The 13,470-nt window shown below is 41.0% G+C and overlaps 1 protein-coding gene across 1 annotated transcript; it reads right to left on the reverse strand.

The window, feature by feature from the left end:
* Positions 1 to 914: 914 nt before the first annotated feature.
* LOC310809247 (transmembrane protein 235) lies at positions 915 to 13,033 on the reverse strand (the record flags this gene model as incomplete). The annotated part of the gene is made up of 4 exons (XM_083676442.1): positions 915 to 1,162; positions 11,070 to 11,207; positions 11,460 to 11,540; positions 12,868 to 13,033. 4 exons carry the CDS (start codon positions 13,031 to 13,033, stop codon positions 915 to 917), a joined length of 633 nt encoding a protein of 210 aa, XP_083532568.1.
* Between the last annotated feature and the right edge of the window lie 437 nt (positions 13,034 to 13,470).

Consider the following 13,470-nt stretch of genomic DNA (forward strand, 5'->3'; position numbering starts at 1 on the left):
CTCTTAAAGAGATGCTACAGGATTTTTGTATATTTGCAGAAACTGGTTCTAAAATTAGCACTCACAAGCCAAAATGGGTCCCTGAATAGAAATATTCTCAAGAAATTACCTGATTGGACAGAGAAGGGCACACAGAATACACGGAATACAACCACTCCGATGAGCAAAAGCTTATTTTGCAAAAGGTTTGTTGGCCTTAAACTGAGGACTGTGTGATCTAATAGGATAAGAAATCGATTAAAGGTCTAGTAGTATGTAACAGTCAAGCTTTCTAGTAGCAATCAGGGAATGAGATCCCTTGAAAGAATTATTTCATTTAAGAACTGTTTTGGTCCGGTAAAAGCGCTTTCTAAAATGGAGTGTCCTACCCGACCCTCAGTTTGCATAAAATGTATGAACATGTTGTTACTGTCAGGGGTGTTCTAGGGAAGTGGACTCACCGATTCTTGTCTTTCTGTGTCTGGTGGCTGCCTCTTCGAATTGTGCATGCATGCAGAAACACAACAGCTAATGGCCCAACACTGCAAGTCCATTTCGAGGGAGTTGTATTATTATTAGGGAGAATGTTGTTGTTTGGAAATTCAAACTGAACCGCAGTGGCTAGAGGTGGTAGATATATCTGTATCATGAACCATGCAGTCAACAGTTAAGTCAAAATTGTATGTAAAGAATTAGTGGCAAAAATCCGTGTAGCATCTCATTAACCCATTTCGTGTGGATAAAAGAGCTACAGTTGTGACCGAAGGGGCATGGTAACTCATCACATGAGCGTGGTTTGTTTATATCAACCCACCTCACATATTCTGAGAGGGTTATAGTGTGAAACCCAGTTGAACCGAGAGGAGAAGCCGAGAGCATGCACACTTCCAGCGTGTCCCTTGCACTGGGGAGTCTGATGGTGTTTTTGGAGGCTCTCAATAGGTCATGGCGATGGCTGCCCCAGACTCATGATGTCCCTGTACTTGGGCCATCTTGGCAGCCACCATCAGCAGCAGGCCAGTGGCCACCTCCAGGCTTAAGGAGAACCAGGCCATGGCCAGAGACCAGCCGAACGACACGTCCACGTAGGCCATCTCCTCTGGCCCCAACTCCTGCTGGAGCTCCTCCAGAGCCTGCTGAGAGTAACTGATGTAGATACTAACTCCAGACAGGGTGAACAGACCTGGGGATACACACACACACACACACACACACACACACACACACACACACACACACACACACACACACACACACACACACACACACACACACACACATACACACACACACACACACACACACACACACGCATGCACACGCAAATACACACACACACAGGTCATGTTAGTTACTCTAATTTAAAGGTCCAGTATGTAGTTTTTTAAAATAGTGTTAATGACCATGACAAATCGGTAGCGATCAAGGAATCGGTAGCGATCAAATCACATGATAAAGAATGTTCAGTGATAGTTTTGGTCCAAACAAAACTATATGCATCATCATTTAGTTCATTAGCATACATTTGCATAAACAATCAAATAGCATTTATCAGTGACCTGTTGGTGCTTTCTTTGGGGGGTAAGACTGGAATAAACCAAAAAAGCAACATTGGATGGAAATGCTGAACACCTTCTGGTGAAGCTCAGTCAGTGCGGAGGACATGTCAGGGAACCAGTGACTAACTTCAGAGGAGCACTAATAATCAGTACCTTGTTTGAATTGAATTATGAATCATGAGTATCTTTGATAAAACATTGATAAAAAAAAACATGGAACATATAGGGACAGCACTGAACAGGGGCAACATACAAATATTAAATATTAACAGCCTATTAAAAGCCTGCCTAAACAGGTGGGTCTTAAACCAGGTCTTAAACATGTCCAAACTGTCAGAGGCTCTGACTGAGGCAGAGCATGTGCAGCAGAGGAGAAGTGTAGCAAAGAAGAAGGGCCTGTCACTCATGGTCTTTAGTTTGGTTTTGGGGACCAGGAGATGATCAGAGTCTGATGAACGGAGGGAGCAGGAGGGACAGCAGGGTGCGAGGATTGGGTCAGATAGGAGGTGGCAGAGGCTTGTGTTGTATGTGTAACTGTGCTGCATTTCCACATATATTCAACAAAGACTACACTGGGGTAAGACAGTATACACAGTATATGATTGTGTTACAGTTGTTTTCTAACATGGTTCAACAAACCCCCTTTCATAACAAAATAAAACACTGACAATAACACATACAAATTGTTGGTAGTTTTCTATGGCTTCCCATGGCAACCACAGATCTGTCGTCTATGCTTTCAACCTACAGTATATACGTCTTATCCATCCAATTGGCTTCCAGGTTTTCATCATGAAATGGTACTTACAGCACATGATTATCAAAAGCTCTGTCATTTCAATACACTTCATGTCCATTCACATTATCATCAGATTTGTGATCTGTGTCACTGTGCTTCATTTCCACAAAGAATGGGATAAAACCATTTTCAAACAACAGTGACAACAGAGCATTACAAACATGAACCTGGAAACAGAACATCTGCATTTTAAACACCTATCTAAATGCCAGACTTCATCAGATTTCACGCTTGCCTCGTTCACAGCTAATTACCTGGACGGAGAATGAGCAGAATAATCCCCCAAAACAGATTGAACAGATTACAATGTGAAAGCATTATGACACAATAAATACAGACCCTTTAAAAATGTACAGTAAATGTGGTTAATGTAGTTAATTTGTTGTTCATTAATGATGTTCATTAATCAGTTTGTGTAGGGACTTGTGGTGTAAATTACATTAAACAATAAACAAGTATGTTGTACCAAAAGTGGCCCTTGTAATTAATTTACCATTTCTATAAGATAAGATAAGACTTCATTCAAACTTTATTGTCCATTAATAAAATGGCACAAGAATATCCCCTGATATCCCCTGATTTCACCCTGTACCGTCAAGCCGCAATTGATCGAAAAAACGCACCAATTGTGTTTCAGTAGATTACAGTATATTCTAATTTGTTAGAATTGTGACATATACAGTACTTGTAAAATATTCTAGCAAATATATTCACACAGTTTTAATTTTAAGAGAGAGAGATTAATCTTGAGATTAATCTTGAGAGCAAAATATAAATATTTGTGTGAGAAGAGACTTCCACATACTTGCAAGCTCTCGCAAGTTTAGTTTTTTTGGGCCCCCAACACTGCTTGTGCATGCTCAAAGTAGTTAATGCGCTTGTGTGACTGGTTTTGGCTCACTGGATGAGGTTTAATCTTGCTCGACAGCGCCATCTCACACATGCAGGGTGACCACTTTGTTGTTTTTTGAATCCCAGATTGCCCCTAACTTCATGAGTAGAGCAAGACGCTGTATTTTCCTGGAAGGTGAGTTTATAATCAACACTGATAAAATCAGATACATGAAATGTGTGACTTGCTCCACATACTTCCACTTTCCCCCTGTTGCCTCCAAGACAGTTCTTTGGTTTTAGTGACATTGAGGTCAAGAATACTATCATCAAAGCATGAGACAAGGCAGTCTATGAACTGGGAGTACAGAGCTCTGATCTTACAATCTCCTACAATCTCCTGTTGGTAGGCATCCAGGGACATGTTGTCCGCATACTTAATGAGGGTGATGTCACTGTTGTTGCATTTCATCTAATTGATGTACTGTTAAAACAGGAGTAGGGATTGGACACATCCCAGGGGGCAGTCAGAGAAGGTGCCTTTGATACAGATCCATTGGAGTCGCTCTCTCAGGAACTCTGAGGACCAGGCTTGTGTTGACGTTGAGGTCACACAAATGTCTCAGGAGATGACAGTGGGGCTGAACTGTGTTGAAGGCCGAGGATAAATCAATAAAGAGAATTTATGTACTGTATGTGTTGGCCTTGTCTATTAGTGACAGCAGAGTATAGACCAGTTTCTCAGTACAAACCAAACAGATGACAGCCTAGCAGAACATGAACCTCACTGAAGCTTCTCTGGATCGTAAACAATTCAAATAATGAAAGGTTTCTGGTAATACACTGAAGCAAATTGACAAGACACTATTTCTTTGTGGCTAAGAATGTGCGTAGTCAAACGCACCAAATTTCTCATTATTTCTCAGAATAAAAAAAAACAGAATTGGACTCACACTGAAATACCTAAACCTGTCTTCAAATCAAATCAAATCAAACTTTATTTATATAGTGCCTTTTGTGCAAAATTGCAATACAAGGTGCTTAACAATATAATGAAAATACAACAATACAATGAAAACACAACAATACAGTGAAAATAAACGGTTAATATAAGGAAATCTATTCTAAAACTGACAGGCAACCAATGAAGGGACTTTAGGATAGGTGAGATGTGTGCTCTCCTTCTGGTCTTGGTCAGTACACATACTGTTGCATTCTGAATGATCTGTAGCTTATTTATACCTTTCTTAGGTAGACCAGAAAGGAGAGCATTGCAGCAAACAAGCCTGCTAGAGATAAAAGCATGCATAAGTCTCTCAGTATCTGCCTGGGAGAGAAACGGTTGCACTTTAGCAATATTTCTAAGGTGATAAAAGGCGGTTTTAGTGAGATTACTAATGTGAGATTCAAAATTCAAATCAGGGTCGAGAAGCACACCAAGATTTTTTGCTAGGGGTTTGCCGTTTTGTGTCATGGATTTTAAGTTAGTGCACAGTATCTCTCTCTGGACCTTTGCTCCGATAATTAAAACTTCTGTCTTATGTTTGTTAAATTACAAGAAATTACGTGACATCCACAAGTTGATACGATCAATGCATTGAACCAGTTTATCAATAGGGCTGATGTCATTGGGTGATAAAGAGATGTACAGTTGTGTATCATCGGCATAGCTATGAAAATTAATCCTGTGTTCTCTGATGATATTTCACAGTGGCAGCATATAGAGACTGAACAACACAGGTCCCAGAATGGAGCCTTGAGCAACCCCACAGGTTATGCTAGTGTTGTCGAGGAGTGGTCACCAATGGAAACAAAATAGTTTCTGCTGGAGAGATAAGTCCTAAACCAATGTAAAACTGAGCCAGAGAGGCCAACACACTTCTGTAGTCTGTTAATAAGGATGTCATGATCGACTGTATCAAAAGCAGCACTTAAGTCTAAAAGTACTAATATTGAGAGTTTTTTGTCATCCATGTTTATTCTCAGGTCATTTACAACTTTAACTAGTGCTGTCTCAGTGCTGTGTTGAGGATGAAAGCCAGATTAAAACTTCTCAAATATACAGCTGAAATTTAGGTAATCATTTAGCTGTTTAAATACTGATTTCTCAAGAATTTTACTTAAAAAAAGAAAGGTTTGAAATTGGCCTGAAATTCTTGTACACTGAAGGATCCAGGTTACTTTTCTTTAGGAGAGATTTCACAATTGCAGTTTTCAGTGCCAGGGGGAAAATACCAGTCAGCAAGGAGTGATTTACAATCACTAGCACTTCATCCTCTAGACAATTAAACAGAGTCTTAAAAAAGGTGGTGGGGATAGGGTCAGATGGAGGGTTTTAATTGCATTACTTCGTTCCTGAGCATTTCTTTATCAACAGCAGCAAAATCATTCATAGCAGTCTTAGGCAGAGGGATAGTGTCCAAAGACAGGGGCTCACGCACATACAGTAAGTATAGTATAACATGGTTTAGATCCAACCTGATTTTTGTTATCTTGTCTGAAAAATGCTGCAAACTCTTCACATTTTGATGTTGAGGTGATGAAAGAGTGGCTTTTTGGAGCTGGATTTATGAGGCTATCAATAGTTCAAAAGCATTCTGGGATTATTATGATTTTTATGAATCAGCTTTGAGAAATGAGCTTGTCTCGCATTTCTAATTGCTTTATTGAAGATAATGAGGTGTTCTTTAGAAATGTCATAATGGACTTGCACCTTAGTTTTTCTCCATTGACTCTCGGCTTTTCTACAGTTTTTCTTTAAGTTAATAATATTTCCAGTTCTCAATGGTGGTTTCTGTTTAGATTTAATCTTTTTAAGTTTGTCTGGTGCTCCCGAGGACAATGGTCGATGGGGGAGGGAGGGTCTGGCTGAGATGGTCTGGCTGAGATGAACCAGGTGGATTGCGACATCTGTAGGATCTGCTGGACTGAGGATGTTGCTAAGACAACCATCAAGTCAATGTGCTGCTCATCTTCCTTGATCTGGTGCAGGGTTGAAATTCGCCCCTCCAGCTCAGCGATCATCTAACTCAGGTGGAGGTAGCTGTTGCATCCGGGTGGAGAGGTGAGCAGAGGCATGGTGCAGAGTTGTTTCCAAGACACGTATACGCAGCAAGCCAGAGCCCGACCACAGACTTGAAACCAGCCAGCACTAGGACCCACAGTCAGAAAACACTTCCAAAACACAATTCACGCCAGCAGAGCAAACAGCAACAAGAGAGTGGAGACTTACTCAATGCGATTTAACCGCCAGGGCCCATCAGACAGCAACACAGTGAAGGCTGAATTAGCAGTGAAGGGAGAATATTTTAGAGGGGAGGAGTTGTAGAGTAGGCTGGCAAAAAAGCGGGGAGGAAACAGGCGAGCGCCTCACCAGACCATACGAGATTCAAGAGAGCGGGTAATCCAAGTTCTTCTCACATTTGGTAGTAAAAACACAACAGATAGATTCCAGCAAGAGGCAGGGAGCTGCAATCCAATATGGCAATGTTCGAAGGTAGAATCTACATGGTTCTCACCACTCGTGAAGTCTAACAGATAGAATCCATTCTTGTCAATCTATAGAAAGTAATCACAGCTCTCCGTAATCCACTCAGTAGGCAAAAAAAGGCAATACTATTTGGTAAAAATCGTACAAATGGTCAATCCTAATAATGATCAATCAGTAGCAAGAAATAAAGTTTTCGAGATGAAAAGCGGCAGCCAAAAGGTTTGTTAGCACACTCTTGGTGCAAGCAGACAGTCATCATAGTAAGCAAGCCACCCCGCACACAGTCTGTTCAGCCTCCTGCCTTCTGGAAGAAGGTATAGGAGCCTCCGTGCCCACACCACCAGACTCACGAAAAGCTTCATACCCCAAGCTGTCAGGAAGCTAAATTCTCTCCCCTCACTTCCCCCAGCCACATCCTCCAAGCTGTCAAGAAGCTGAAACCACCACCCCCCCTCCCAACCACCCCCCCCCTCCCAACCCTTCAGCCCCCCCCCCCCCCCCCCAAAAAAAAACACTACGGACTCTGGACAATCCACTATTCTATTGCTACAATGCACTATTGCACTCTTATTTTTTTTATACAGAATACACAGTATTTGGCTGCTACTTACTGTCTTTACTGACTGCTCTTTTTGCACTGTTTAAATTATTTTTATTGAATGTTTTACTTTTATGTGTTATCTGTTGTGCCTGGGCACTTTATCTGTCTCACCGTGGGAGAGTGAGAAACGTCCTCTCGATTCCTTTGTATGTCTTGACATGTGAAGAATTGACAATAAAGCCACTTTGACTTTGACTTTGTAAGTATCTGGATGGAAACAAGGTATGTATCAACTAGGACAAGGCACTGTGCATTGTGCATGGCCTGTGCCATTATTCTGTTGTTGCTGAAAAAAACAAAAATCTTCTTGTAGAAAGTGGGTCAAACTGGGAGGTGGGCGAAACGAGAGAGCAGCTTATACTTATTTTCTAGTCCCCTGGAGGATTGATGTCTCAACAGCTTGCAACTTAGCAATATACAACCAGTTCATCCTAATAATGTTCGCTTCCACTTCATCCCAGGTACAATAGATGAAGAGGGAAAGCTTTTCTCAATAAAATGTGAAAAATATTTTGGATTCCTGAAAAAAGAATCTCAAATAATAGAAAAGAAAAGAAAAGAACTTCCCATGACCATTTCTGGTGTAGGGGCCAACAGTGACAATTGGCATTCACTACCCTTTCAGTCAACTGCACCACAGTAATTAAATCCTACAGTACTTCAATCATGAACAATTAAAAGCCAAATTTAGCCCTGAGTCTACATCTACAGTATTGCACCAGCAGCAATACCATTCATAAATGCTCTAGCTAGACTTACACATCAAGCAGGATGGAATTCCACTCTACTTCCCTCTTGTATATATTTTTTCACTTAATTGATACAATAGGAAGGTGGAGACGACACAGAGAGGGGTGCCAGGGCAGAAAGTGGCAATAGGTGGATTGAACTGACACCACCGAGGGTGGTAGCTTAACACTAACGTGCCACGCTCCTGCGCCACGCTGCACACAAGCAATATTGAGATGACAAGCCGTATTAGTACAGCAGGCTATTGTCTTTTGGCAGTGGTGTACAATAGCTGCTTTTCAACAGTAGCAATTGTATTTGTAAAAAGCACTTTATACATTAATTTGATAGTTCAGCTACAGCTTGCTAACTACCTGCATTATGCTACCCACTCATCTCGTTAACCAACTAGAGTCCCTGGGTGTGAAGAAAATCCCTCCCTCTCCCTAAACTGCACTCCTAGCCCCATTTAGCCCAATGAAGACCAGGGGGGTAGAGGAGGCCTGTGTTTTAAAGATGCACAATCAAGCTATTTACCACAAGTTTAGCGTTAGGGTGGTGCTATGTGGCGCTAGTGAGCTAGATGAGGTAAAATTGTGTACTATGTCAGCCTCACCGAGGTGCACACGCTTTATGTGTAGAATATTGCAACCTCATAGGGTCTGCGTGGGTCTGTAGTGCATGGATGTTCATGGACTGTACCAAAAGCTACATTTTCATTAGGGGTTGCTTGTCTCCCCTTACCAAAATTGAAATAAACAAATTTAGACTCAAGATGAATAGAGGTTTTCGAAACATGGCAACATTTTCCTGATCAGATAGCAGCTAGTTTGAATATCTGCATATTTATCTGAAATTGATATTTGATTTTAATAAGCTACCTTGAACTACACTGGGGAACCCGCTGTTGCACTTTTTAAACTGTCTGCTCTGTGCTTGCTTGCTCAGAGAAAGCTTTGCATTGAAACTAGCGCTATAATAGGTCTAATAGATAAAAAGCAATCATTCTATCGATACATGGAATTTATTTTCGCTGGAATTGTGAAAAGGAAGGACCAGTATTTGCAAGGGTTACCGGGGTTTCAAAATGAATCTTCAAGCACCACTGAAACCTGTTAGGGACTGTAGAAAAGCAGTCAGACTTGGGAAGCACCGGGAAGCACTGCTGTTAGCCCCACTGTGGAAATGGGGATATTGATTGTGAATTATTACTATAATTGCTGAATAATAATATTTTATTATTATTTATTAATTATTATTATTCATAGGAATATTTCACCAGTTATTGGTGAACAATGACGCTGTATATCATAAGAGATTACAGTATATCTCCCAGTTGAACTCATGAATGGTTAAACACATGAATGGTTAGTTCACACACTTGTGATTTCAACCTGAAGTATGATACGATTCTATTCCGTTGAGTTTGCTATAATGCCAGACCCAATCTAATGATGTTAAGTGATGGATTTGATGTTTCCTCTCAGTGCTCCCCTCTGAACCCTTCACGACCCAGCCAAAAGCAATCACACCGCCTCAGTACGTGCCAAGACAATTATTACAGAGTGATACTCCTTACAAGGTACAGTAAGCAACACAAAATCAATCCCCATTAACTGTAGAGTATACAATACATACAATACAAACTACAAGCTACATACTGCGCAAACCCTCAGCATTTGGCATGTTTATACCATTGAAGCAAACAGGATATTTATACCACCCTAAGGCGAGGAATATATTCATTTTGTGAGCAATGTTGGAGAAATTCCCAAACAACATGAAAAGTATGCCTGCTGAAGACCCCAGAGGAATACACACAAGTAGTACTTGACTGGCTTGTTCAATCAGGGCCTGCCCTATTCCTGGTTTTCACCACACTATCATGATCAACAATCACTCCACCCCTCAGATAAAGCTGCTAATACATTCAAATGGATGCTGGTGTTGTTTAGCTGTTCCAATGCCTGATGTTCATTCTTCCCATTCTGCAATCATTCAGCTAGGATTTAGGTAGCCCCATTTTTGACTAGACTCACTACTTTTTAGATTTGGATATTGTCGAAGTCTAGTCACAGATTGGTAGGCAAGGTTGGTGACTTACTGTAGCTTCAAAGGTAGCAAAACGACAGCTAAACGACTCACATAGTGGATTTTAAATTGCTTGGCATTAGCCTCTGCTCATTTTGTTTTTAGATTGGGGTACAGGAAACTGGAAAGAATTACCTTATTTCCTGATTTCAGTCAAATTTCCGAACGATGGCACCAAAAAAAATGCATTATTTTATTTTTTCACACATCGCATTCACATGACCTGTGCATCATGACCTGTGCAGCATGACCTGTGCAGCATGACCTGTGCAGCATGACCTGTGCTGTGGTTGTGACATTGCTGACCTTTATTAAATTATATTTTTGAAAGGATGTTAAATAAGATAAGTTTGAGAAAATAATGTTAATGACAGCGAAGCTGGTGTGAATGCAGGGTCACGTGAATGCAAATGTTTTTTCCGGTGGCCATCTTTCGGAATGCTGACTGAAATCAAGGAAATGCTTTCCAGTTTACTGTACCCCTATCTAAAAACAAAATGAACAGAGGCTAAAGACGATTTTACTCATAAAAAATGTCACCACCCACTCAATCTGTGGCTAGACTTCTACAACATCCAAATGTAAGAAGATTAAGTCCATACTTTTATAGGATATAGGAAATCTTTTGTTCTTTCAACCACACACACACACACATACACACACAGACACACACACACACACACACACACACACACACACACACACACACACACACACACACACACCGGTTGCTTTTGAACCTGGATCTCCTGCGCGCAAATGGTTTCATTGGTTTGTTTGAGAGAGACATTTTAGGGGTTTTTTTAAGTTGAAAGTGAGCTTGACACAGCAGGAGACTGTTGACAGTGTGTTATGTCCTAACTTAATCATCCATCTGTCCAACACACACACATACATACACACACACGCATGCATGGAAGCAAGCACGCAGTACAGCAATAAAACTACAATAACCATTTCATTACCAGAGGATATTCCAGTCAGACTTACTGCAGAAGAGGAAGTAGGACGCAGAGCCAGCGAGGAGGCAGGGACTCCGGGCCAGAGAGCTGTAGAGACCACAGATCCAGCCAAACACCAGCAGGACCAGGCTGAGGGGCAGCAGGATGACTATCACCTTATGCATGTCTGCAGGGACACCCGAAGAGCAGGGTTACTAAGCAAGAACAACATGTCTTGGTTTACATTACCACATGTACATTACAGTACATTACCACATTTTGTAATTAGCATTTCAATGATATTGGGTACATAATTGGATGCAAGTGGAGAAAAAGAGCATGCTGTGAACATATGGCTGATTTGCAGATTAACAATTATTTTTTAAAACATCATACAGGTTCATTAATTCTCTTTTGACAGTGTAACAAAGCTACTCACTGAGAAGATGCCTCTCTACCTCAGAATAGTTGGAGGTATCCACAGAAAATGAGTGGATCAGATGTGAGCTGGCATCTTTTCCTATGAAGATTGTTGACATGAGGAAACATCAGTGACGGTGTATATACAGTACAGCACTGCAAATACCCCTTACACAAGGATATAGAAAAACGCTCATGATTTACAGTACAGACACACGGGGGGGGTGTAAAAATCAATGATTTCAATTATCTGAAAATATCAAAATACTGAAGGGTATGCCGGTGGAGGCAGAGATCGTTGTTGAGTACAGACATACAGTACAGACATGTAGTACAAATCATAGACATCAGTATACATTATAAACATCAATATACATGCTCAGTGTCCGATTAGAAGAATAAAATCAGGGTGTACTGTATGTAAAGAAAGCATGCTGTCATTAAAAAGTAATCACACCAGCCTTCCCTGCTTACAGTATAGCTGAAGAATACCAATGACCAGCGCAGCATAGTGCCTGCATGGTGTATCATACCTCTGAGTGGAGTTCCATACAAGTCATCCTGAACTTGCATTATATATATTTTCAGCCAGTGTCTCTAGGGGTCCTGGGGCTTTAACATCAACATCTGTTTTTATTACTTTGCCTCAAAAGGCCTGAAGGCGTAGAGTAATGAAACAAAACAAAAGCCTTGATTTAACACCTCACTATGTGTAGTTATTGATACTGCACAGTGTGTGCTATCTGCAGTAGTGCCCTGCAGGTGCATTGCTTTGTAACATATTTGTCTGTCGCTCTCTTGGCTGCTTAATATAGCAGAGGGTTGAGCAACAGGTCGGCTGTGTAAGCAACAGTAGGTATAATTGTCATGTGCTGAGTCAGCATGAAACGGAGCCATTTGAGAGTGCTAGCCTTATTATTGACTTATTGGATCATTTAGATGTAGCACTATAATCATCAGTAGACATATGAACATGTGATTATGCTGTTGAGCTGCACCTGGATATTGTCATTGTGTGGACATAGTCTATTGTCAGAAGACAGGTATGGCAGTATACTAATACATGGTATACTAAATACTAATACAGTCTAAAAAGGGGTCAATTTCAAAGCAATAGGACATTGACGGTAAATTCCAGTTCAATTAATGAATATGCATTAGCATTCGTTAATAGGATCATTAGGATGGGTGACAATTACTGTGATGGAACAGATTTCTGCTTGAAAAAATGGAGTAATGAACAAGCAGCGTTATTACCACTCAATACATCTAAAAATCCCTCTCTTTTATCGGTGCCGAATGTTGTATGCACAATCTACAATGAGCGATGAAACACGCGCATTTACTACTGGCGCAACTGCAACAGGTTATCAGATAAGTGCATATTCCTTAAAAGTGACTGCCAATTATTTTAAGTGGGGACTTACCCTCATTTATGCTCCAGAGCCCGGAATGGGAACTCTGGTCCTCTGTGTGATTCGGTTTATTCACCTCAATGATGTACCAATATTCGCTCCCAATTGAAACAGCAAGGACGCTGAAGCTGAGTAAACCAGTAAAGCCAGCGATAAGAACAACTACGCTGTATTTCATCGTTGTGATCTGAACTACCGCGAACAATTCAATTCAGCTCATGGTGCTGAAAATCAGCATCATCAACGGTCTGCACTGGACACCAGGAATGCGCAAAGCTCTCCAGCAGCGCGGTCCGACACATCGGCGTCGAGTGATGTGTTAAATGTACGTGGTGGACATTTGTCTCCAGGAGGCTGTAAGTGAATGGAATGAATTTCTAAGTTAATGGAAATAATTCCACTGCGAGCAGATTTCATATTAGAATGATAAAGTATAAAACGGGAGAGTACGTGCCATTCTCGCAGCGCAGACATACTACTGGCAAATGACTGTGACGCCGTGTTCAGGAGGAATTGTATTTTAACGACTTTAATATATAGGATTAATAACATAAGTGGAGCAGAAAAAAAAAATCCCGAAAGATTCTGCCTGCATTCAGTTAGGCTGGTGTTGGA

The sequence above is a fragment of the Argentina silus genome (assembly GCF_951799395.1).
Source record: "Argentina silus genome assembly, chromosome: 9".
NCBI classification, from domain to species: Eukaryota; Metazoa; Chordata; class Actinopteri; order Argentiniformes; family Argentinidae; genus Argentina; species Argentina silus.